Source organism: Pongo abelii, chromosome 2 (genome assembly GCF_028885655.2).
Source record: "Pongo abelii isolate AG06213 chromosome 2, NHGRI_mPonAbe1-v2.0_pri, whole genome shotgun sequence".
In the NCBI taxonomy this organism is placed as follows: Eukaryota; Metazoa; Chordata; class Mammalia; order Primates; family Hominidae; genus Pongo; species Pongo abelii.
Window position 1 is genome coordinate 208,560,001 of NC_085928.1, and position 26,322 is coordinate 208,586,322.

Below are 26,322 nucleotides of genomic sequence, written 5' to 3' on the forward strand. Positions count from 1 at the left end.
AAATCCAGTTCTATTTGTTCTGTGGCAACCACATTTGGTCATCAGAAGCAGACGCTAAGTCAAGCGAGGGGCTTTGGGGGAGGAATTGTTGCCCATCTGACTTGGGTCCAGAGAGGTGAGAAGTGGCACGAGGGGGTGCATTTGTGAGTTTTGGTTGACCCTAAAGCTAAGACAGGGCCTGCAGCCCCAGCCCTGGGATAAGCCCTTTCCCCCGCATCCCCCAACCTCAGGCCTCCGAGGACTGCAGTTCTACAGGCTACACCAGGAAGAAAGGCCCAACTACCGTCTCGAGTGCCTGCAGTGGCTGCAGAGCCAGCCTCGGTGGCCCAGCTGGGGCTGGAACCAGGTCTCCTGCCCTTGTTCCTGGCAGCAGGGACGACGGGACTTACGATTCCAACCCGTCAGCATAGGTGACACCTCCTTCCCACCCAGCACAAGCCGACCCACCACCCTCTCTGCTCACGCCCTCAGCCTCTCCCCAGAAACAGCCCCTGCTGGTTCCCGCTCCGTCCCTGGCAGCCCTGGCCTGGGCCTGAGTGGGACTGGACTTGTTTCAGGTCGCTGGGGCCTCGGCAGCGGGCAGCTGTGCAGCTTCACCTCCTGGCGAGGAGGCGTGTGCTGCAGCTACGGGCCCTGGGGAGAGTTTCGTGAAGGCTGGCACGTGCCGCGTCCTTGGCAGTTCGGTGCGTGAGTCTGTGGAGATCTCAACCCCACCCTCCCAGCCAAGCAGGGGATCCTCAGCATGAAGCCTCTTGTCCTCATTCCTTCCCAGACCCTTCCCCTCTCTGGGCCTCCACTTCCTGATCTGGTAACTGTTAGGAAGCTTCCAACATCCCCACCAGCGGACATTCGGGGATGTATGAGCTGAGTGCCTCTTTCCCCATCTCTATACCTGGCTCCGCATCCCCAGGCCAGAGTGGGGCCATCTCCCCAGGCAAGAAGAGAGCGCCTAGGCTGACCCCGTCCCTGTAGACCCAGATGAGCAGGATGTTTGGGGGAAGACTGAGAGTCAGCTCCTACAGAGACGCTCCAAGGGAGCTGGAGAGCGCAGGGGTGTGGGGTCACGTGGTCTGTGTCCTCCCCTTCTCTCCCCTGTCCCGTGGCAGTTTCCACAGTTCCCAGACTGTCAGCCATGCCCTCCCCACTCCCAGCACGTTGAGAGCAGCAGTACTTGGCTCTCCACCCTCAACACAGGAATTTGCTTAGCTGCTACCATGCGCCCTGCTGCACAGTGGCCCCCATGATGCAAAAGAGACAGCACCCTGTCCACTGCCCAAGGTCATGAGAAGGGCCATGCTGGATTCCAAAGCCATGCTCTTGCCACCAACACTGCCCTGCCCTGCCAAGCTCTCCACCAACACCGCCCTGCCCTGCCCTGCCAAGCTCTCCACCAACACCGCCCGGCCCTACCAAGCTCTCCACCAACACCCCGCCCTGCCCTACCAAGCTCTCCACCAACACCGCCCTGCCCTGCCAAGCTCTCCACCAACACCGCCCTGCCCTGCCAAGCTCTCCACCAACACCGCCCTGCCCTGCCAAGCTCTCCACCAACACCGCCCTGCCCTGCCAAGCTCTCCACCAACACCGTCCTGCCCTGCCAAGCTCTCCACCAACACCCCACCCTGCCCTGCCAAGCTCTCCACCAACACGGTCCTGCCCTGCCAAGCTCTCCACCAACACCGTCCTGCCCTGCCAAGCTCTCCACCAACACCGCCCTGCCCTGCCAAGCTCTCCACCAACACCGCCCTGCCCTGCCAAGCTCTCCACCAACACCGCCCTGCCCTGCCAAGCTCTCCAGCTGGGTTCTCCAGGTCCTCAGCCTCCCCAACTCACTGCTCTTCTCCGCAGCCCAGGAACTGGAGCCGCAGAGCTGGTGCTGCCGCTGGAGTGACAAGCCCTACCTCTGTGCCCGGTACCAGCAGAGGCGGCCCCGCATGGGCTGTGCTACATACAGGCCCCCACGGCCCGGTGAGCGACAGGGCCCAGGCCCAGGAAGAGCCTCTGGGGAGGGGGACCTTCTGGGCTTCCGGGAGGTGGCGTCTGGATGAGGAGTAGGAGCAGAGCTGTGGCCACAAGGGAAGATGGAGATGACGCCAGTGATGGGCGGACGGTCAGCGGAGGGGCTTTGTACCTGAGTTGGGGAAGGAGTGAGAATAGCGGGGCACGAAAATGCAAGGAGGCTTGAGGGGAGGATTCTGTGCTCCGTGAACATCTCCCCAGCTGAGTCGGCCTGGACAAGTGCCCCAGCCGACTGCAGGGAGGAACCTCGGCCCTACGCATGATTTGTCATGCTGAGGCGGCATCTCTTTTCCTTCCAGCCTGGATGTTCGGGGACCCCCACATCACCACCTTGGATGGTGTCAATTACACCTTCAATGGGCTGGGGGACTTCCTGCTGGTCGGGGCCCAGGACGGGAACTCCTCCTTCCTGCTGCAGGGCCGCACCGCCCAGACTGGCTCAGCCCAGGCCACCAACTTCATCGCCTTTGCGGCTCAGTACCGCTCCAGCAGCCTGGGCCCCGTCACGGTGAGTGAGGGGCGCCGGGGACCTCCCTTCATTCCACCCACAGGGACCTTCAGCCACATACTGAGGCCGAGGAGAAGGAAGAGAGCGAAGGAGGGGAAGCTGGGCAGGAGGGAGGGAGGACACAGCCCATCCACGCAGCTGTCCCGGAGTAAATCCTGGGGATGGTGGATTAGGGCTCTGGCCCCACGGTTTCCCAGCTGTTTGGCTTCGAAGAAACTACTTAACTTGGTTTTCTCCTAGTAAGAATGAGGATGACATTACCTGCGTCACGGGGTGTTGTAAGAGCTAAAGGGCATAATCCGAAAACCATGCCTGGCCCTGCCGAGCACACGGTAGACGGCGGCTGGCATCACCTTGGGCCGCGGCCTCCAGCGCCTTCCTCCCGGCCCAGGGCGCAGCTTCCAGCCCGGGGGCTCCCCCAGCCGCTTTCTTGGGCGTCGGCTCCACCTGCGGGTCGGGCTCAGGCCCCCTCCCATCTCCTTCCAGGTCCAATGGCCCCTTGAGCCTCACGACGCAATCCGTGTCCTGCTGGATAACCAGACTGTGACATTTCAGCCTGACCATGAAGGCGGCGGAGGTAGGCTGGGGAGCGCCGGCCGCCCCCTCCCCGCACCGGGAGCAGTGAGGTGGGCGGGAAGCCGCGTTGCGGTGCAGGGCCCAGTGCGTGGCGGTGCAGGGCCGAGCGCGTTGCGGTGCAGGCCCCAGTGCGTGGTGGTGCAGGGCCAAGAGCGTGCAGCCTCTTTCCCCCCAGCGGGGCCTGCAGCTTGCCGGCTTCTTCTCTGCCTCCAGTGCGGATCCCTCCCGGCTTCAGCCCCGGGGGCGGGGTGGGGGATAGGGGGTGGGGGTGGAAGGCCGGGGTGGGGGGTGGGGGAGGGGGTGGAGAGGTGGGGGGGCGGGGAGGTGGGGGAAGGTGGGGGGGCGGGGAGGTGGGGGAAGGTGGGGAGGGGTGGGGAGGTAGGGGAGGGGGAGGGGGTGGGGGGCGGGGAGGTGGGGGGAGGTGGGGAGGGCGGGGAGGTGGGGGAAGGTGGGGAGGGTGGGGGGCGGGTGGGGAGGGGGGCGGAGAGGTGGGGGAGGGGTGGGGAGGTAGGGGAGGGGGAGGGGGTGGGGGCGGGGAGGTGGGGGAAGGTGGGGAGGGTGGGCAGATGGGGGAAGGTGGGGGGCGGGGGAGGTGGGGAGGGGGTGGGGTGGGGGCGGGGAGGTGGGGAGGGGGTGGGGAGGGGGCGGGGAGGTGGGGAGGGGGCGGGGAGGTGGGGGAGGTGGGGGGAGGGGGCGGGGAGGTGGGGGAGGGGGCGGGGAGGGGGCGGGGAGGTGGGGGAGGGGGTGGGGAGGGGACGGGGAGGTGGGGGGAGGGGTGGGGGGCGGGGAGGTGGGGGGAGGGGTGGGGGGAGGGGAGGTGGGGGAAGGTAGGGGGAGGTGGTGGTGGGGGGCGGGGAGGTGGGGGAGGGGTGGGGGGCGGGGAGGTGGGGGAGGGGTGGGGGGTGTGGGGATGGGGTGGTGCGGGCCAGGCAGGGCGCGGGTTTGGTGAGGGCCGTGGTGCCGACCTGGCTTCCTCTCCGCTGCCTCCGGATGCTCCAGGCCAGGAGACGTTCAACGCCACCGGAGTCCTCCTGGGCCGCAACGGCTCCGTGGTCTCGGCCAGCTTCGACGGCTGGGCCACCGTCTCGGTGATCGCGCTCTCCAACATCCTCCACGCCTCCGCCAGCCTCCCGCCCGAGTACCAGAACCGCACGGAGGGGCTCCTGGGTGAGGGCGGCTCGGATCTGCCTCTGAGGCTCCGCGGAGCCAACCAGAGCTCGGACTCCCACGCCGGCGGCCCGGGCAGCCCTGCTCGGCCTCCCTTTCTCCACCTCCTTGGAGCAGAACCCTCGGGGCACAGAGCAGGCCGGGAGCGGAGGGGCTTCTCCAGCCTCCCCCGAGGCTCCCTTCCTGTCCTCCTCCCGCTCTAAGGGAGCATCAGGGGTGGGCTCCGGGGAGGCGGGGGGCACAGCCATCCTTTCTCCCTTTCCTCTTGCTTCCCACACCCTCCCGTCCTCCTCCATCGCTGCCCGCGTTTCCTGCCGCCCCTCCCGAAGGCAGACGGGCAGGGTGTGAGGGCCCGTCCTCCCAGCTCCCCTGGAGGCCGGACAGCAGGTGCAAGAGCAGAGGCTGCCAGGCCCTGGCTTCTCCCCACTGCGTCCGCCGGATGCTCCCCAGGAAGGGGACAGCCGCGTGCCCAGGGTGGCCAACCTCCCACTCTGTCCCTCAGGGGTCTGGAATAACAATCCGGAGGACGACTTCAGGATGCCCAATGGCTCCACCATTCCCCCAGGGAGCCCTGAGGAGATGCTTTTCCACTATGGAATGACCTGTGAGTCTGGGCCCCCTCAGGACTGTCCCCCCAACCACCAGCCCACCTGCCTCTCTCGACCTGGAGGAGAGAATGGGGGATGTGGAGTGTCCTCTCTCCCTGCAGCAGGCATTTCCAGACTCAGAAGCTGGAAACCGCTCTGGCCCTGCACTCCCACCGCCCCGCTCCAAGCCATATAAAGTGAGGGGTAGAGGTGGACACAAATGGAATAAGGCTGAGTGCCATGCCTGGTGCCATCGCGCTCTGTGTGTTACAGGGCAGATCAACGGGACAGGCCTCCTTGGCAAGAGGAATGACCAGCTGCCTTCCAACTTCACCCCTGTTTTCTACTCACAACTGCAAAAAAACAGCTCCTGGGCTGAAGATTTGATCTCCAGCTGTGACAGAGACAGCTCATGCATCTATGACACCCTGGCCCTGCGCAACGCAAGCATCGGACGTCACACGAGGGAAGTCAGTAAAAAATACGAGCAGGTGAACGCCACCCTCAGTAAGTGGCCCGAGGCCCCGGGGGGCCTTTTCAGAGTCGGGAGCAGATGAGGAGCTGCCCTTGCCTGGCCCTGCTTTTCCCTGTGCATCTGCTTTCACTGAGCAGATTCTTTCGCTCCTGTTATTCCTCTGCCCAAACCCTTCAGTGACTTTCCCGGCTCTCTCCATCCTTGCAGTGGCCTTCGGCCCAGTTCAGCTTCTCAGAGCTCTTCTCCTAGTGCTGGACGCCTTCCCAGCCTCCTCCACTCCATCCTAGTGCTGGACCCCTTCCCAGCCCCCTCTACTCCATTCTAGTGCTGGACCCCTTCGCAGCCCCCTCCACTCCATCCTAGTGCTGGACGCCTTCCCGGCCCCCTCCACTCCATCCTAGTGCTGGACGCCTTCCCGGCCCCCTCCACTCCATCCTAGTGCTGGACCCCTTCCCAGCCCCCTGCACTCCATCCTAGTGCTGGACCCCTTCCCAGCCCCCTCCACTCCATCCTAGTGCTGGACCCCTTCGCAGCCCCCTCCACTCCATCCTAGTGCTGGACCCCTTCCCAGCCCCCTCCACTCCATCCTAGTGCTGGACCCCTTCCCAGCCCCCTCCACTCCATCCTAGTGCTGGACGCCTTCCCAGCCCCCTCCACTCCATCCTAGTGCTGGACGCCTTCCCAGCCCCCTCTATCCTAGTGCTGGACCCCTTCCCAGCCTCCTGCACTCCATCCTAGTGCTGGACCCCTTCCCAGCCCCCTCCACTCCATCCTAGTGCTGGACCCCTTCCCAGCCCCCTCCACTCCATCCTAGTGCTGGACGCCTTCCCAGCCCCCTCCACTCCATCCTAGTGCTGGACCCCTTCCCAGCCCCCTCTATCCTAGTGCTGGACCCCTTCCCAGCCTCCTGCACTCCATCCTAGTGCTGGACCCCTTCCCAGCCCCCTCCACTCCATCCTAGTGCTGGACGCCTTCCCAGCCCCCTCCACTCCATCCTAGTGCTGGACCCCTTCTCAGCCCCCTCCACTCCATCCTAGTGCTGGACGCCTTCCCAGCCCCCTCCACTCCATCCTAGTGCTGGACCCCTTCTCAGCCCCCTCCACTCCATCCTAGTGCTGGACGCCTTCCCAGCCCCCTCCACTCCATCCTAGTGCTGGACCCCTTCCCAGCTCCCTCCACTGCATCGTAGTGCTGGACCCCTTCCCAGCCCCCTCCACTCCATCCTAGTGCTGGACCCCTTCCCAGCCCCCTGCACTCCATCCTAGTGCTGGATGCCTTCCCAGCCCCCTCCACTCCATCCTAGTGCTGGACGCCTTCCCAGCCCCCTCCACTCCATCCTAGTGCTGGACGCCTTCCCAGCCCCCTGCACTCCATCCTAGTGCTGGACCCCTTCCCAGCCCCCTCCACTCCATCCTAGTGCTGGACGCCTTCCCAGCCCCCTCCACTCAATCCTAGTGCTGGACGACTTCCCAGCCCCCTCCACTCCAGCCCCGCAGGCTCCTCTGTGTTCTTCAAACACGCCAGGTGTGCTCAGCTCCCAGGCTTCACACATGCTGTTCTCTTGCCTGGAATACCCTTCCTTCCCCGGACAGCCACACGCTTGCCCCTCACCTCCTTTACGTCTTCATTCCAATGAACCCTCCTCGGCGAAGCCTCTCTTGGCCGCCCTGTCTAAAATGTCACATTCACCCACACTTCGTGTTTGCCTTCTCTGCTTTATTTTTTTCTCCTTAGCATTTATAATTACTCAACCTATTTTATAATTTTCACAGGTATCTTTTTTATTATTCATTCATGACTGTATCCTCACCACCCAGAACAGTGCCAGCCACTTAGCTCAATAAATATTTGTTAAATGACTGACTGAACGAATGCGTGAAGCAACTATGAAATGGAAATGGCAGGGCTCCGAGAAACAGACCCGTGAAGAGGTTTCACTCCCTCTCTATTTCTGGACAAATGTAATGTCCGTTTAGATGTGACCCTCCAGGTTTTGTGTGTGTGTGTGTGTGTGTGTGTGTGTGTGTGTGTTTTGATGGAGTTTCGCTCTTGTTGCCCAGGCTGGAGTGCAGTGACGCGATCTTGGCTCATCGCAGCCTCTGCCTCCCGGGTTCAAGCGATTCTTCTGCTTCAGCCTCCTGAGTAGCTGAGATTACAGGCACCCGCCACCATTCCTGACTAATTTTGTATTTTTAGTAGAGACAGGGTTTCACCGTGTTGGTCAGGCTGGTCTCGAACTCCGGACCTCAGGTTATCCGCCAGCCTCGGCCTCCCAAAGTGCTGGGATTACAGACATGAGACACCCAGCACCCTTCAGGTTTTCAGTCCTTTGCCAAAGGTACAACCCTGTAATGGTCTAAACAAATCTGCTCTCTAATTCACTTTTTGTCATACCCAGCATAGCACCGTGTCCAGGAAAGAATCTGAGAGGAGCTCTTTTTGAGGAGGTTGGGGGAGAGAAAGAGGCTAAAGATTTGGCTAGGTGGGCAGTACAGTCCCAGCCTGCTGTGTGTCAGTCGAGAGCAGGTACACAGAATAACTCCTTCTTCCAGAGGTGGGTCACAGTCCTGGGAATGCCTCATACATATTAGAGTTGAGAAAGAGAGGAGGCTGATAAAGCAGGAGACTGTCCTGCCTTGGAACTCCCATTCCCTCTTTGTGTTTCAGATCAGTACCCGCCCTCCATCAATGGTGGTCGTGTGGTTGAAGCCTACAAGGGGCAGACCACGCAGATTCAGTACACCAGCAATGCTGAGGATGCCACCTTCACGCTCAGAGACAGCTGTACCGACTTTAAACTCTTTGGTAAGAATATTTGGCTGGTTAGAGTGGGGAGGTGGGTAGGGGATGAGGTCAGAGTCAAACTTTGGGAAATTCTGCATTGCTGTACCCAGCAACACTTGCTGTCACTCTTTCATTTGAATATCCAGGACCGGCATTTCTGAGGAGCGATACCTGTAACTCAAATAGGTGCCCCCCAGTAAGTAGTAGTGACGGGCTTATGGCAGTTTGGCCAGATAGCTAGAGTGACTCTGGGCACATAGAACTGATTCAAGGCTGGGCACAGTGGCTCACACCTGTCATCCCAGTGCTTTGGGAGGCCGAGGCAGGAGGATCATCTGAGGTCAGGAGTTCGAGACCAGTCTGGCCAACATGGTGAAACCCCGTCTCTACTAAAAATACAAAAAAATAGCCGGGCATGGTGGTGCATGCCTGTAATCCCAGCTACTCAGGAGACTGAGGCAGGAGAATCACTTGAACCCAGGAGGCAGATGTTGCAGTGAGCTGAGATCACATCACTGCACTTCAGCCTGGTGACAGAGCGAGACTCTGTCTCAAAAAAAAAAAAAAAGATTCGAAGATCATTTAATCTCAATCTGATCATATACAGTCATCTTTAGTCATTATGCATTCACCAAATTATTAGAATAATCAAGTGCAACATTTAAAATGACCAATTTACAACATTTTTATATCTATTAAAGGAAGGATCTAATGTAGGACAAGATTTAAAGAAATATAAAAAATACTTTTGTTTGGTACCTTTCTTGCTCTTTTTGTCTGGTAACCATGTTTACCTAGCCGTGTCTCTCCTTGTCTGGTTTCCTGGGCTAGGACCCAGTAAAGTGCCATCGCTCCCTCTCCGTAAAGGTGTTAGAGACCCTGAGCCCTACATCCATGATCAGGGCCAAAGGGCCCAAGCACAAGGGATGCTGCTTTCGTCTGTTGCCAGCACTAATTCAAAGGGTCCAAGGGCATCAAAGGGATGCCACTTTCTGTCTGTTGCCAGCACTAATTCTGCGGGTGACTGTTCTTGGCTAAATCAAAGCCCCAGGGGGCATATTCTGCGTTCTCTTTGCCTCTCTGCCTGATGTTCCTTCTCCCCGTGTCTCAGAAGGGACTGCTTTGCCTGCATCCCTTTTGCCCCACGTGCGTCCTCCCAGGTGCGAGACAATGGCATTGAGAGGTTTTCTTCTCCACGGGCCCCACCCCTGAAGGACGATGGTCTGGAAATTACGTTCGTCTATTCTCTGTCACTTCCTTTCAATCTGCTGTTTTAAGGAGACTTTCTTATTTTCTTGAAAAATATAAATTTGATCAGAAGATATGTAGTAGCGTTTCACTACAGTCTGGTGTCTGAAGGGGGTGTCTGGGAAAGGTCCAGGAAGTGGGGGGTGGGTGAGAAATCAGGGCAAAGGATGGGGCTGCTGTGAGAGTGAAGCCAGTTTGGCCGGCAGTGCAGCCTGAGGAGGTGTCTGGAGGATTCTGGCCTTGATCCTCCATCCCCCAGGATGTCCCATCCTGGTGTGAGCCCAGCCAGGGCTGCCCTTTGGGGTTTCTTCAGGAGGAAACTGCTTTCCCCTCTGTGGCATTCCCCGCTACAATCAGTATGTTGGACTGGTGCCACCTCCTTCCAGCTGGGAGCGTGACCAAGATCACCCCCGATACCAGCCTTGCTCAAAGGAAATGACAATGAGATTTGTCTGGGGAGGGGGGAAGGTGGCCTGAGAGGGGTGGGGGAAGCCCCGTATCAGCAATCAGGGTGTTAGATGAGGTTGCATCAGACCACAGAGCTGAGGAGTCTCCCAGCTCTCCACATTCTCATCTTCCCCGGGACAGAGAATGGCACGTTGCTGTGGACACCCAAGTCGCTGGAGCCATTCACTCTGGAGATTCTAGCAAGAAGTGCCAAGATTGGCTTGGCGTCTGCACTCCAGCCCAGGACCGTGGTCTGCCATTGCAATGCAGAGAGCCAGTGTTCGTACAACCAGACCAGCAGGGTAGGCAACTCCTCCCTGGAGGTGAGTGTTGGGAGGCGCGTGAGGAGTTTCTGTGCCGAGGGGAGAGGAAATGGGAGTGGAATGGATGCTGTGATTCTGCCTGTCTTGGGTGTGTCTGTGTTGGGAGGTGGGTGGAGCAGATTCTAGTCTCAGGCCATAAACTCACATGGGAAGAAAGAGAACTTTCTGGCCGGGTGCGGTGGCTCACGCCTTTAATCTCAGCACTTTTGGAGGCTGAGGCAGGCAGATCACAAGGTCAGGAGATCAAGACCATCCTGACCAACATGGTGAAACCCCATCTCTACTAAAAATACAAAAATTAGCTGGGCGTAGTGGCGGGTGCCTGTAGTCCCAGCTACTCGGGAGGCTGAGGCAGGAAAATCGCTTGCACCCGGGAGGAGGAGGTTACAGTGAGCCAAGATCGCACCACTGCACTCCAGCCTGGGCAGCAGAGCGAGATTCCATCTCAAAAAGAAAGAAAAGAAAGGAAAGAAAGAAGGAGGGAAAGGAAAGGAGAGAGAGAGGGAGGGAGAGAGAGAGGGAGGGACAGAGAGAGAGGGAGGGGGAGAGAGAGACAGAGGGAGAGAGAGAGAGAGAGAGAAACTATATTGGAGAAGAAGAAAGAAAAAGAAAGGAAGGAAGGAAAGAGGAAAGAACCTTTCTTTATTGCTTATAGTTCAACTGGATTTTTATCTCCCACCTCCCCTTCTGCCAGGTTGGCAGGAAACTTCCACCTCTGTCTTTCTCACAGCGCCCAGTGGTTCCCAGTTCCACAGCTCTGCGGCGAAGCCCAGCAGAGGGCCCTGCGGTGTGGGGTGGAAGGTGGTCACGGGTCCCTGGGCCTGGGTCCACACAGTTTCCATCACAGCGCCGCCCCACAGGGCCCTGCAGTGAGGGGTGGAAGGTGGTCACGGGTCCCTGGGCCTGGGTCCACACAGTTTCCATCACAGCTCCGCCCCACAGGGCCCTGCAGTGAGGGGTGGAAGGTGGTCACGGGTCCCTGGGCCTGGGTCCACACAGTTTCCATCACAGCTCCGCCCCACAGGGCCCTGCGGTGTGGGGTGGAAGGTGGTCACGGGTCCCTGGGCCTGGGTCCACACAGTTTCCATCACAGCTCCGCCCCACTTCCCCTTCAGACCCAGGGAGAGGCACTGCTGCTTCTGTGCCTTGCTCAAACACAGGACACCTTTTCTGAGGCCGCTTACAGTCCCGTCTGCCTAGAAGCACCCCACAGCCATTTCTCCCTAGGACGTCATCATCACGGTGCTGGGAAGTGAGCTGTGGGTCCCTCTATCTTGACACCTCCAAGCCCCTTTGCTTTCTCTTTTACTATCTCCTTCCAGCTAAAAGAAACATCTTTTCCAGTTTGGAGAAACTACTTCTCCATGTTTCTAGCCAAGATACTTGGCCTAATTCCACGACTCTTGTCCTATCTGCTTTTTTATTTTTATTTTTGGTTGTAAAGGAAGAGCCAGAAAGGAAAGTGTTTATCTGGCAAAACAAAACTACCTCCTTCACCACTTACACACACACACACACGCACACACAGACACACACACACACACGCACACACAGACACACACACACATCCTTCTGAAGCATGAGCAGAGAATGGGTACTTGAAAGGGATAGAGGTAGGGATGGTTGGTGGGGTAGGGGGTAGAAAAGGATAAAATACACAATGGGAAAAAGAGAGATTGAAATCAATACGCTATTCCATAGATCCCCAAATATCCACTCTTGGGAGTAGCAAGTGTTAGAGGATTCCATTTTAGGGAGATTCCCTGAGTCGCTTCAGTAAGGGAGTTAGAAAGGGGAGCGCAGGGAGCTTGGTGAGGTCTCGGAGCTGCAGCCTTTGCTAAGCTGTTGTTCTGGCTGCTGCGTTTTCTCACAGTGCTCAGCAGGGAGGCTCTGTCTTCTTGGTTTGGGAGTCAGCAAGGGAGGTCAATTTCAGCTTATATGAAATCCAGTTTGCAGGCCACATAGGAGCCTGAGGCAGGCGGATTGCTTGAGCTCAGAACTTTGAGACCAGCCTGGGCAATATGGCAAGACCCTGTCTCTACTAAAAATCAAAAAATTAGCTGGGCATGGTGGCATATGCCTGTAATCTCAACTATTGGGGAGGCTGAGGCACAAGAACTGCTTTAACTTGGGAGGGGGACATTGCAATGAGCTGAGATCGAGACACTGCACTGCAGCCTGGGAAACAGAACGAGACTGTCTCATTAGAAAAAAAAAAAAAAAGCAGAAGAAAAATACAAAAATTAGTGGGCGTGGTAGTGCATGCCTGTAGTCCCAGCTCCTCAGGAGGCTGAGGTGGGAGGATGGCTTGAACCTGGGAGGTGGCGTTTTCAGTGAGCCAAGATCAAGACATTGCACTCCAGCCTGGGCAACAGAGTGGGACCCTGTCTCAAAATAAATAAGGAATCCAGTTGTCAAGCAATAGGACATACATGGATACATATACACATGGATACACATATGGATACATACATGGATACATACACACATGGATACATGTATACATGGATATATACACATATGGATACATACATGATACATACATGATACATACATGGATACACATACATACATGAATACATACACACATGGATACATACATGGATACATACACATATAGATACATACATGGATACATACACACATGGATACATGGATACATACACATGGATACATACATGATACATACATGGATACACATATACATACATGAATACATACATGGATACATACACATATGGATACATACATGGATACATACATGCATGGATACATACATACATGGATACACATATACATACATGGATACATACATATATACACGGATACATTCATTCATTCATTAATGCTTCAATCATTCATGCATCCCCCATCTTACTCTAGAAAGGATTTCAGGCAAAGAGCTAGAGTGTGAGAGGGAAGAGGCTGAGATCCTGGTGCAGGGCCAGGCAGGGGGTTAGGGTAAACAATGACCCAGGGAGGCCAACTGGGCAGGACTACCGTGTGGCTCTAGGCAGGGCCTTGCTGCCCCACGGCCTGGTCAGGAAGGTGCTTAGCAGGTGCTGGTGGGGCTGAGACATGACTCAGGGTCCACGGGTTCTCAGGCCAAAGGGGTCAGTCAGAAACACCCAGAAGCCCTTCCCAGTTTGGTCTCCTGGCCGCCCGTGATCAGCAACCCTCCTCCAGGTGGCTGGCTGCAAGTGTGACGGGGGCACCTTCGGCCGCTACTGCGAGCGCACCGAGGATGCCTGTGAGGAGCCGTGCTTCCCGAGTGTCCACTGCGTTCCTGGGAAGGGCTGCGAGGCCTGCCCTCCAAACCTGACTGGGGATGGGCGGCACTGTGCGGGTGAGCTGGGAACAGGGCCTGGAGCAGGCGCTTCTGGGAGCAGCTGATAGCCCAAGGGTGTAGATAGCCAAAGGCAAACCATTTCTCTCCTTTTTCCAGCAGATCTTTAGAATGCTCAATCTAGGCAGGTATGGGAAATCTAGGCAGGCCTGGAAAGGGGGTGGTGGATGGTGTGGGGCTGAAGGAGAAGAGGTTGTACAGGCATAGGGGAGGGGACGGGGCTGGGCATCCCTGAGGCATTGACGGGGGAAGCCCCCAGCGAAAGACTGAAGATGGTTTGGGGAGGAGACTTCAGCAGCCGCCAGGGAACGGGGCAAGCTGGGTCCTCGGGATCCCTGGGGATCTTCAGAGACGCGAGGCCCAGGATCTCTGCATCTCACGAGTCAGGACGTTTGGAGGGGCTGGCGTGGGGATCCGGCAGCAAAGGTGCCTGATTTTCCCTTTCAGTCCTCCCAGCCTTCTGTCCCTCCCACTCTGAGCCGCCAGAGCCTGATGAGGGAGAGCACAGCGAGGCCTTTACCAAGTCCCCTAAGGCACCCAAATAAAATCTACAGATCGCTGTGCCTTCAGAGCTGAGGCCAGAGTGGGTAGAACCGCAGCTTTTATAAAGGCAGAAAAGGAGATGGACGTGAGAGGGGAGGGTGTGAGGAAAGCCGGCTGGGGGCCCCCCTCTGCCAGCCTTCGGGTCCTTTCTGAAGCAGAGGGTCTGAGAAACACTCCAGTCCCTCCCCAGAAGTGGAAGAATACCTGCCTGGTCGGGGAAAGGGGTTGTCCTGCAGAGAAACGCCTGGAAAAGGGGGGAAGGATGGTTTGGGGTTCCGAGTGGCCCGAAGCGGAACAGTGGGGGAAAGAAAGCCTGTCCCGGAGCGGGTTTCCACGGGCTGGGCTGTCCCTCTGCTGCCCAGCGCGCTGCTGCTGACCTCCCTACTCACTCTGCAGCTGTGGGGAGCTCTTTCCTGTGTCGGAACCGGTCCTGCCCTGTGAATTACTGCTACAATCAAGGCCACTGCTACATCTCCCAGACTCTGGGCTGTAAGCCCACGTGCACCTGTCCCCCGGCCTTCACCGACAGCCGCTGCTTCCTGGCTGGGAACAACTTCAGTCCAACTGTCCACCTAGGTACCGCCTGGGCCCCGCCCTCTCACCCCCCACCCCGCCTGGGCCCCGCACTCTCACCCCCGCACTCCGCCCACCTTTGGGGAAGATGAGGAAGCTCTGGGGTCACAGGACAGAGCTCCAGATTTCTCTGGGATGGTGTAAGGTGCGGGCTGTGGAAAGCTGTCACGGCAAGGACCACGGGCCTGTGTGGCCTATGGAGGAAGGACGGAGGCAGAGACCTCACAGCTGGCTCAGTGAGATGAGCGTCGGGGAGGCCCAGAGCATAGTGGAGTGAGCGCTAGGGTGAGGGCCACTTCTCCCGGCTTGTTCAGCGACCTTCTGTCAGGGTGGAATGTAGGCTGAGGGCCACTTCTCCCGGTTTCTTCAGTGACCTTCTGTCACTGGAATGGAGCAGTCGGCCTGGGCTGGCCCGACAGACTTTTGGGTAAGTCTGGGTAAACCGTGGGGTGATGATACATTTGCTTCTCCCATCTCCAGAACTTCCCTTAAGAGTCATCCAGCTCCTGCTCAGTGAAGAGGAAAATGCCTCCATGGCAGAGGTCAACGCCTCGGTCAGTGCTGCAGGCCGAGCTCTGGGTGGGAGGGAGCGCTTGGCGGGTTCAGGCGAGGGCGGAACCATCACTGTGCGGCCTTCGTCTTGTCATCCATCTGGATTCAACTGCCAGAGGAGGCCGGAGCCTCTTGCCCCATGGGAGGTGCAGGGCATTAGGAAGTGAGGAAGGCCCAGGACAGAAACCTCAACTCATCATAAGCAGAGGCCAGGGTGCCAAGTCACCCCAGCCGAGACCTCTAAGCATCTTGGTTATGATCTGAAAGAAACTAAAGGACATTTCACCTCCAGGGAGTCTTCCCTGACTTCCCAGAGGGAAGGGGCGGCTCCCTCTTCTTGGCTGCCATGCCATACCTCAGTCACAGGCAAAGTGGCACAACTGCCGAGTGGTTGGGGCTCTAGAACCCTGCACACCCAGAATCAGAATCCCTGCTCTGCTCCTCACTGGAGCAGGTGTGCTAACTAGACACATCATATAACAGGTCATCTGTAAACACGGGGACAATCATAGCACCTGAGTCAACAGGCCGTATCACCGTTTAAATGAGAACGTGTGTCAAGCATTTAGTCCAGTGCCTGACACACAGGTATTCAAACATGATGATTATTTTACTACTGCAAGCGTAGCACTCCCCACTCCTCACTCCCAACTCCCCACTCCACTCTACTCCTCACACCACACTCCACTCCCCACTCCCCACTCCACTCCCCACTCCCCACTCCACTCCCCACACCACACTCCACTCCCCACACTCCACTCCACACTCCCCACTCCCCACTCACCACTACACTCCACTCCCCACTCCACACTCCCCACTCCACACTACACTCCACACTCCACACTCCACTCCCCACTCCACACTCCACTCCCCACTCCACACTCCACTCCCCACTCCACACTCCACTCCACACACTCCATTCCACACTCCCCACTCCCTACTCCCCACTCATCACTACACTCCACTCCCCACTCCACACTCCCCACTCCACACTACACTCCACACTCCACACTCCACTCCCCACTCCACACTCCACTCCCCACTCCACACTCCACTCCCCACTCCACTCCACACTCCCCACTCCCCACTCCCCACTCCCCACTCCACACTCCCCACTCCCCACTCCACACTCCACACTACACTCCACACTCCACACTCTACTCCCCACACCATACTCCACTCCCCACACTCCACTCCACACTCCACACTCCCCACTCCACACTCCACACTCCACTCCCCACTCCACACTCCACTCCCCACACTCCACTCCCCACTCCCCACTCCCCACTCCACTCTACTCCCCACTCCACACTCCACACTCCCCACTCCCCACTCCCCACTCCCCACTCCACACTCCACTCTACTCCCCACTCCCCACTCCCCACTCCACACTCCCCACTCCCCACTCCACACTACACTTCACACTCCACACTCCACTCCCCACACCATACTCCACTCCCCACACTCCACTCCCCACTCCCCACTCCCCACTCCCCACTCCCCACTCCACACTCCCCGCTCCCCACTCCACACTCCCCGCTCCCCACTCCACACTCCACACTACACTCCACACTCCACACTCCACTCCCCACACCATACTCCACTCCCCACACTCCACTCCACACTCCACACTCCCCACTCCACACTACACTCCACACTCCACACTCCACACTACACTCCACACTCCACACTCCACTCCCCACTCCACACTCCACTTCCCACACCATACTCCACTCCCCACACTCCACTCCCCACTCCCCACTCCCCACTCCACTCTACTCCCCACTCCACACTCCACACTCCACACTCCCCACTCCCCACTCCCCACTCCCCACTCCACTCTACTCCCCACTCCACACTCCACTCTACTCCCCACTCCACACTCCACACTCCCCACTCCACACTCCACACAGTAAAATCTGTTGACATTTCTCACCTGCGCCAGACAATGCACTCTTTGAGTTTAGACTCCACCTAAGTCACCTTGACACCCCCAGCCCCTGACCATCTCCTAGGTCTAAACAACCCATGTTCAATATACTGGGGAGGAGGTCATGAGTCACGCGTCAGAGGCAAGGCAGGGGCCATTCATGTCAGAGTCTCCGCTCATCATATGAGGTCAAGGAGGGGGACAGAATGGAAAACCCTTCACTCTCAACAAACATTATTAAGCAAGGACCCATGACAGTCACTGAGCTAGGCTGGACTGCGAGGGTGCAGAGACGGGTGAGGAAGGTGCTGGGGTCCTGGGGCTCCTGTTCCAGGAGGAAACAGGGATGAATACACCCATCAAGGTGGGAGGGGGTCTCCCCTCTGGATGAGGACTCACCCCCACCCCCATCTGCCATCGTCTGGCCTAGGTGGCATACAGACTGGGGACCCTGGACATGCGGGCCTTTCTCCGCAACAGCGAAGTGAAACGAATGTAAGTGGGACTGTGTCCCCCTGAGCCCCCAGATCCTCTTCCTCATCCCCCGCCCCCTAGCCCCCTAGGCCCCCTCACCGTCGCCCTCCCACACAGTGATTCCCCAGCACCGGCCTCGGGAAGCCCCATTCAACAGTGGATGGTCATCTCGGAGTTCCAGTACCGTCCTTGGGGCCCCGTCATCAACTTCCTGAACAACCAGCTGCTGGCCGCGGTGGTGGAGGCGTTCTTATACCACGTTCCATGGAGGAGTGAGGAGCCCAGGAACGACATGGTCTTCCAGCCCATCTCCAGGGAAGACGTGCGCGATGTGATAGCCCGTGAGTCCGTCCATTCCGGGGACACTATGGGGGTCACTGCGGGGGCGGGTAAACAGAGGTGCTTCAGCCCACACAAACAAGCTAATTGAGTTTTTCTGTTTGTTTGGTTTTGAGCGAAAACGTGAACATTTTATCCAGCCGCTTGTTAGATTCAAGAGCAGGAGCAGCCAGCGCTGCTAACGCAGTCACACGTACACAGCTTCACGGAGCAAGTACCCAGCCAGGGCCTTGCTTACTATGGCTGCTAATAAAACAGCAGCAATTTATTTTCATAAAATTGCTAATAGTTTTCTTAAAATGCCATTGCACTTAAACATACACAGGGACACCCCCATCGTCTCTGCCCTCCAGCGGGAGGATATGAAGCTGGAGACTGGAGACTAGCCAGGGACAGAGGCAACTACTCCCTGAAATGATGTCACCCTGTGCAAGCACCTTCCCCAGGCCAGGCCAGGCCTCAACACCCCCCAGCACCTTCCCCAGGCCATGCCAGGCCTCAATACTCCCCAGCACCTTCCCCAGGCCAGGCCTCAACACCCCCCACCACCTTCCCCAGGCCAGGCCTCAACGCCCCCAAGCACCTTCCCCAGGCCAGGCCAGGCCTCAATACCCCCCACCACCTTCCCCAGGCCAGGCCTCAATACCCCCCACCACCTTCCCCAGGCCAGGCCAGGCCTCAACACCCCCTAGCACCTTCCCCAGGCCAGGCCAGGCCTCAACACCCCCAAGCACCTTCCCCAGGCCAGGCCTCAACACCTCCAAGCACCTTCGCCAGGCCAGGCCTCAACACCCCCAAGCACCTTCCCCAGGCTAGGCCTCAGCACCCCCATCTGAAAATGAGATGGGATTTCTGAGCCCCCTTTCAGTGCTGACAGCCCCTGGTTCTCCCGGAACAGGAATAAGTTGGCAAGCTTGTCAGAGAAACAAAGGAATAACACATCCTATTTTCTGTATAGGGCAGAGAACAGGGCAGGGGCCGCCTCAAACACAACAGAAACTGCTGTTTTACTTGGGTCTGGGACCAAGCAAGAGCTTCTCCCAGAATCCAGGCTAAGCCAGCTCTCTCCCGGAGCAGTGGGTGAAATCCCTCAGAACTACTGTATGTTGGGGAGTTGGGGTAGGTGGTGCAGGGAGGCAAGCCCTGACTATGCAATTAAGGAAAACCTATAATTTTTATTATACAAGCATCGTATGCTTATTGCAGAAACTTTAGGAAACACAAACTTAACAAAAAGAAAAGAGGAAAAACCCAGTAATCCCATCCCCAGAGAGACAACAATATTTCGTACATATCCTTCTGAACTTTCTCTTATGCCTAGGAACCTTCATACATCCATTTTTTATTGAAGGATCAAATCATTCATAATGTTGGATAACCTGCTCGTTAAACAATTGTGAAGAGATTGTCTCATATATTGTGTCCATATTCCCATTCGACATATTATAATGTTATGTTTGAATATAGTGTCACATTTTAAAATACATTATAATAATCATTACCATTCTTTGAGTGCTTACTGTGTGTCAGGCAGTGTACTGAGTACTGTGGACACATTATCTCATTTAAATCTCACAGCAGCATAAGTGCTATTATGATCATTTCCTTTTAAAGATAAGGAAACTGAAGCTGAAAGAGCGAAGGAATGTTCCCTGAATTCCACATCTAGTTACTAGTAGAGTTTCAGTTTCCACCCAGGTCTGGCCACCCTCAAAGCATGTGCTCTTCAGGAAAGCATTTTCCATAGGAAACTTTTTCCATAGGAACCTTTTTCCCTAGGAAACTTTTTCCATGGGAACCACCATCCCTTGGTAAGTATGTGCAGTAGTTTACTTAACCAGACCCCACTTCTGAAACGTTGTTACTGTTATCCACCACGCTGATCTGAATGTCCAGGGACATACGTATCTGTGCACTTCTTTAATTATTTCTCAGGATAAATACCTGAAAAGGTATTGATTTAGTATTCATCAGTTGCTTTCTGTGTTAATCTGTGTCCTTCCCGACAGTGAACGTGAGCACGCTGAAGGCTTACTTCAAATGCATTGGCTACAAGGGCTACGACCTGGTCTACAGCCCCCAGAGCGGCTTCACCTGCGTGTCCCCGTGCAGTAGGGGCTACTGTCACCATGGAGGCCAGTGCCAGCACCTGCCCAGTGGGCCCCGCTGCAGGTGCATAGGGCTGTGGCCAGGAGGTGGATGACAGTGCTGGGGAACCCAAGCTGGGCAAGACACTGCAAGGGGTCCAGGAATTAGGATGGCTCCCTTTGTAATGAGAGAGATCAGAGACCAGGGAAGAGGGGACAGTGGAAAAGGAGAGCTGTGAGTGCCTGCTCTGTGTGGAGAATAAAGGCGTTATATTACAAACTCTGAAACCCAAAAGAGCGACAGGGGATCAGAACCATTTCGAAGATGAGAAAACTGCAGCTTAGAGATGACAAGGAACCTGCCCCGGGACGCAGTAGGTTAAGCAGCAGGGTATGGTTTCCAAAGCCAAACATTTTTTACATTTTTATGTTTTGAGATGGAGTGTCATCTGTCGCCCAGGCTGGAGTGCAGTGGTGCGTTCTCGGCTCACTGCAACGTCCTTCTCCCGGGTTCAAGCGATTCTCCTGCCTCAGCCTCCCGAGTAGTGGGGACTACAGGTACGCACCACCACGCCCAGCTGATTTTTGCATTTTTAGTAGAGACGGGGTTTTGCCATGTTGGTCAGGCTGGTCTCGAACTGCTGACCTCAGGTGATGCGTCCACCTTGGCCTCCCAAAGTGCTGAGATTACAGGCGTGAGCCACCGCGCCAGGGCCCAAAGTCAAACCCTCCCACCTGATCTGGCTGCTGCTTCCCTGCTGTCTCCCTGTGGGAAAAGAACCTGCAGTCTTGTGTCTGGGCCAGCCCTGCCCCTCAGTCAAGCGAGGCGCCTTTGCCCCTGCCCTCATCAGCAGTCCCCGGGGCTCCGCTGGTTAACAGCGCGGGAAGCCGCGGCCCCACGTAGGCCTGGTCTGGGAGCTCTCCGCCAGCTGCAGTTCCAGATCCCGCCGAAGGAGGGGGTGGGCGGAGCGCGAGCGGGGCAGGGAGGGGCGGGGCCCAGCTCTCCGGGCGGGGCGGGGCGGGACCGGGGAGGGGCGGGGCTGGGGCTGGGGGCTGGGGCCGGGGCCGGGGAGGGGCGGGGCGGGGCCGGGCTGGGGCTGGGGCTGGGGCTGGGGCTGGGGCTGGGGCTGGGGCTGGGGCTGGGGCTGGGGCCGGCGCGGGGCGGGGCCGGGCTGGGGCCGGGGGTGTGACTGCGCATCTGTGGCCGGCATCCCTGCTGCCCAGGTGCAGCTGACTGCACGTGCAGCTGAATTCACACAAGGTTTTTGGTTTTTTTTTGAGACGGAGTTTTGCTCTGTCCCCCAGGCTGGAGTGCAGTGTTGCAATCTCGGCCCACTGCAACCTCCACCTCCCAGGTTCAAGCTATTCTGCCTCACCTCCCTAGTAGCTGGGACTACAGGTGCGCACCACCACGCCTGGATAATTTTGTATTTTTAGTAGAGATGGGGTTTCACCATGTTGGCCAGTCTGGTCTCGAACCCCTAACCTCAAGTGATCCGCCCGCCTCAGCCTCTCAATGTGCTGGGATTACAGGCGTGAGCCCCCGCGCCGGCCCAGGCCCATGTTTTTAAAGCCCACACGTGCCTCCTTTGCCCGGTGGTCTCACTTCAGCACGGCCTCAGGGCTGACTCAGTCTCTCCGGAGAGTGGGGCGAGCCCAGCCTCTCCTACAGAACCTCTTTTTCCCCAGCAGAAGAGAAGGGGCTGGGAGGCTGAGCTCCCGCCTCTGACCACCTGTCTCTCTCTCTCTTGGTCCCCAGCTGTGTGTCCTTCTCCATCTACACGGCCTGGGGCGAGCACTGTGAGCACCTGAGCATGAAACTCGACGCGTTCTTCGGCATCTTCTTTGGGGCCCTGGGCGGCCTCTTGCTGCTGGGGGTCGGGACGTTCGTGGTCCTGCGTTTTTGGGGTTGCTCCAGGGCCAGGTTCTCCTATTTCCTGAACTCAGCTGAGGCCTTGCCTTGAAGGGGCAGCTGTGGCCTAGGCTACCTCAAGACCCACCTCATCCTCACCACACACTTAAGGCGCCATTGCTTTTGGGAGACTGGAAAAGGGAAGGGGACTGAAGCCTGTCAGGATTCTTCAAGGAGAATGAATACCGGGAATCAAGACAAGACTATACCTTATCCACAGGCGCAGGTGCACAGGGGGAGGCCATAAAGATCAAACATGCATGGATGGGTCCTTACGCAGACACACCCACAGAAGGACACTAGCGTGTGCACGCGCACGTGCATACACACACACAAACACACACACAAGAGTTCATAATGTGGTGATGGCCCTAAGTTAAGCAAAATGCTTCTGCACACAAAACTCTCTGGTTTACTTCAAATTAAACTCTATTTAAATAAAGTCTCTCTGACCTTTTGTGTCTTCAAAACCAGGAATTCCATTCCTGATTTTCTTCTGGTGGCCGAAGAGCTGGGCACAGGCTTCTCCCAACCATCAGAGGGCACAGTGTGTGGAGGTTAAGTGCTGGGCAGGCGGTGGAGCAGTACGGGCAGCTGGATCCAGTCCTAATCAGCGCGGTTACCCATGCTGGAAACCCTCAGCTGCTGCACCCCAACCTTGCTTCATGCTCCACATCACCTTCTTCTTCCCCCTCCCCAGCACAGGCCAAAGCTTCGCCCGCTAAGGAGGAGAGCGAAAGAGATACCCCAAGATGGAGTGCCCCAGACTCTCTCCCAGGACCCCTCCCTGCCTGCCTGTCCATCAATTTCACAAAAGTCATAAAAGGATCAATGTACAGTGTGTTTTTCTGTCTGGTGGCTGTCCCCACCACCTGTGTTTCATGGAAGAGGTATTAAACCATTTCAGCTCCAATTCCAGGGACCAACTCAAGAAACCTGCCATCACCCCACCCTTGGATCTGGAGGACCCGATCCCTAATGTACCTTCTCTGTCCTTTCCTGGACCCCGGATGGAGTCTTCTGAGGTTCTGCATCCCACAGCCCTTCACCTCTACCCTGCCTCCACTTGTCCCCAGCAACCTGATCAGCTTCCACATAATCCTCTCAGCAGGCAGGACTTTTACACCTATCTGGTGTAATAACTCCAACACAATTGGTCCACAATTCCTGTGTCTAGAAAATCTCAATTCCAACTTTATGCAGAAACTAGGTAGCTGCCTCTTAGTTCTAAATCCCAAATCCCTGAAGAGAGAATCTGACTGGTCCAATTTACATCAGTTGTTTATGCCTGGTCCAATAAAATGCAGTCATGGGTCAGAAAGGAGGTCATATGGTACAAAGCAGGTGTTCAAGCTCATTCCTGCGGGTGGGTAAGTGCTGCTGAAGGAAGCTCCCAAAGGAATATCTTTGGTTGGGCACGGTGGCTCACGCCTGTAATCCCAACACTTTGGGAGGCCGAGGCGGGCAGATCACTTGAGGCCAGGAGTTTGAGACCAGCCTGGCCAACATAGTGAAACCCTGTCTCTACTAAAATACAAAAATTTGCTGGGCATGGTGGCACATGCCTGTAATCCCAGCTGCTCAGGAGGCTGAGGCAGGAGAATCTCTTGAACCCAGGAGGCGGAGGTTGCAGTGAGCTGAGATTGTGCCACTGCACTCCAGCCTGGGCAACAGAGCAAGACTCTGTCTCAAAAAAAAAAAAAAAAAAAAAAAAAAAAAAAAAAAAATATATATATATATATATATATATATATATATATAAAATCTTTGAATTAGGGTTCCCTAGAGGGTCAGGACTAACAGGATAGATGTATATATAAAGGGGAGTTTATGAAGGAGTATCAACTCACACGATCACAAGGTGAGGTCCACAATAGGCCGTCTGCAAGCTGAGAAGCAGGGAAGCTAGTCTGAATCCCAAGATCTCAAAAGTAGGGAAGCCGACAGTGCAGCCTTAAGTCTGTGGCCGAAGGCCCAAGAGCCCCTGACAAACCACCAGTATAAATCCAAGAGTCCAAAAGCTGAAGAACTGGAAGTCCGATGTTCGAGGGCAGGAAGCATCCAGCACGAGAGAAAGATGAAGGCTGGAAGTCTTAGCCAGTGTGATCCTTCCACATTCCTCTGCCTGCTTTATTCTGGCTATGCTGGCAGCTGATTAGATTGTGTCTACCCAGACTGAGAGTGAGTCTGCCTCTCCCAGTCCACTGATTCAAATATTAGTCTCCGTTGCCAACACCCTCACAGAGAGACACCCAGGAACAATACGTTGCATCCTTCAGTCCAATCAAGTTGACACTCAGTATTAACCTTCACAGTCTTTGATCTGAGCAGACTCCAAACTTACATGGAGAATGACTTCTCCCAATAGGTGAAGCCACTCTCCTATGTACAAAGCTGTAGCTTTACCCTCATACACCCCAAAGTGAAATGTAATGAAGTCTCCATACAAAACTGTAGTCACAGCATTTATTTATCAAGAAGAGAGCATACAGCACAGATGAGTTCGCTGGTGAATTTTACCAAATATTTAAGGGGAAATAATATCTATTTTCTGCAATCTTTTCCAGAAGATAGAAGCAGGAGGAATACTTCCTAAGTCATTTGTCACTGTCACCCTAATGCCAAAACTAGACAAAGACATTACAAGATGACTATAGACCAATATCTTTCACATAGATGCAAAAATTACCAACAAAATATTAGCAAATACAGTTCAACAATATGTAAAAAGAATTATAGGCCATGACCAACGGAGATTTATCCCAGGTATGCAAGACTGGTTCAATATTCAAAAATCAGCTAATGCAATCCGTTACATCAACAGGCTAGAGAAGAAAAATCACATGATTGGCCAGGCGCGGTGGCTCATGCCTGTAATCCCAGCACTTTGGGAGGCCGAGGCAGGCGGTTCACGAGGTCAGGAGATCGAGACCATCCTGGCTAACACGGTGAAACTCCGTCTCTACTAAAAACACAAAAAATTAGCTGGGTGTGGTGGCGGGCGCCTGTAGTCCCAGCTACTCGGGAAGCTGAGGCAGGAGAATGGTGTGAACCCAGGAGGTGGAGATTGCAGTGAGCCGAGATCACGCCACTGCACTCCAGCCTGGGCAACAGAGCGAGACTCTGTCTCAAAAAAAAAAAAAAAGAAAAAAAAGAAAAATCACATGATCATATCAGTGGACATAGGAAAAGCATTTGACAAAATCCAACCCTGCTCATGATAAAAAAAAAAAAAAAAAAAAAAAAAAACTCCCAGTAAATTAGAAATAGGAACTTCCTCAACTTGATAAAGGATATCTACAAAAACTTAGCCGGGTGTGGTGGCTGACGCCTGTAATCCCAGCACTTTGGAAGGCTGAGGCGGATGGATCACAAGGTCAGGAGTTCGAGACCAGCCTGGCCAACATGGTGAAACCCCATCTCTACTAAAAATACAAAAATTAGCTGGGCATGGTGGCCGGCACCTGTAGTCCCAGCTACTTGGGAGGCTGAGGCAGGAGAATCAGCCCAGGAGGCAGAGGTTGCAGTGAGCCAAGATCACGCCACTGTACTCCAGCCTGGGCGACATAGTGAGACTCTGTCTCAAAAAATAAATAAATAAATAAAAGAATATCTACAAAAACCTACAGCTAACATCATCTTTAACAGTGAGAAACTAGATGCTTTCCCCTAAGATTAGGAACAAGGCAAGAATGTCCCCTCTCACCATCAATTCTCAACATCCTGCTGGAGGTCTTGGCCAATGCAACTAGACACAAAAGGGAAATAAAAGGTATACAGAATAAAAAGGAAGAAATAAAACTGCTTTGTTCACAGATGACACAATCATCTATGTAAAAAAATCTAAGAGTTGACAAAAGGAAAAAAACCCAGAACAAAGAAGCAATTTCAGCCAAGTTTCATGATATAAGGTTAGTGTCCCAGCGTCAACGGCTTTCGTGTGTGCCAGCAAAGAACAACTGGAATTTAGAATTAAAAACATTTGAGCAAGACAGGAAACGAAAAAAGAAAAACTAATAATAAAATTAAATACATATTACCATTTACATTAGCATCCCCCAAAATGAAATACTGAGGTGTAAATGTAACAAAATATGTACAAGAGCTATATGAGAAAAACGATAAAACTCTGATGAAAGATATCAAAGAACTTCATAAATGGGATGACATTCTATGTTTATGAACAAGAAGACTCACTTTTTTTTTTTTTTTTTTGAGACAGAGTCTCCCTCTGTCACCCAGGCTGGAGTGCAGTGGTGCCATCTCAGCTCGCTGCAACCTCAGCCTCTCGGGTTCAAGCAATTCTCTTGCCTCAGCCTCATGAGTAGCTGGGATTACAGGCTCCCGCCACCACGCCTGGCTAATTTTTTTTTATTTTTAGTAGAGATAGGGTTTCGGCATTTTGGCAAGGCTGATCTCAAACTCCTGACCT

The 26,322-nt window shown here is 55.4% G+C and overlaps 1 protein-coding gene across 1 annotated transcript in view; it reads left to right on the forward strand.

Moving 5' to 3' along the window:
* LOC129058403 (mucin-4-like) overlaps positions 1-22,751 on the forward strand; it is a 27,591-nt gene extending 4,840 nt beyond the window's left edge. The window contains exons 4-19 of the mRNA XM_063722440.1: positions 231-683; positions 1,384-1,968; positions 2,319-2,527; positions 3,014-3,104; positions 4,103-4,270; positions 4,773-4,874; positions 5,131-5,364; positions 8,000-8,137; positions 9,953-10,134; positions 13,321-13,480; positions 14,420-14,599; positions 15,077-15,150; positions 17,509-17,573; positions 17,670-17,893; positions 19,901-20,063; positions 21,738-22,751. Coding sequence (XP_063578510.1) covers positions 231-683; positions 1,384-1,968; positions 2,319-2,527; positions 3,014-3,104; positions 4,103-4,270; positions 4,773-4,874; positions 5,131-5,364; positions 8,000-8,137; positions 9,953-10,134; positions 13,321-13,480; positions 14,420-14,599; positions 15,077-15,150; positions 17,509-17,573; positions 17,670-17,893; positions 19,901-20,063; positions 21,738-21,942 — 3,233 coding nt within the window. The 3' untranslated portion in view covers positions 21,943-22,751. The remainder of the gene's footprint in view (positions 1-230; positions 684-1,383; positions 1,969-2,318; positions 2,528-3,013; positions 3,105-4,102; positions 4,271-4,772; positions 4,875-5,130; positions 5,365-7,999; positions 8,138-9,952; positions 10,135-13,320; positions 13,481-14,419; positions 14,600-15,076; positions 15,151-17,508; positions 17,574-17,669; positions 17,894-19,900; positions 20,064-21,737) is intronic.
* Positions 22,752-26,322: the final 3,571 nt, after the last annotated feature.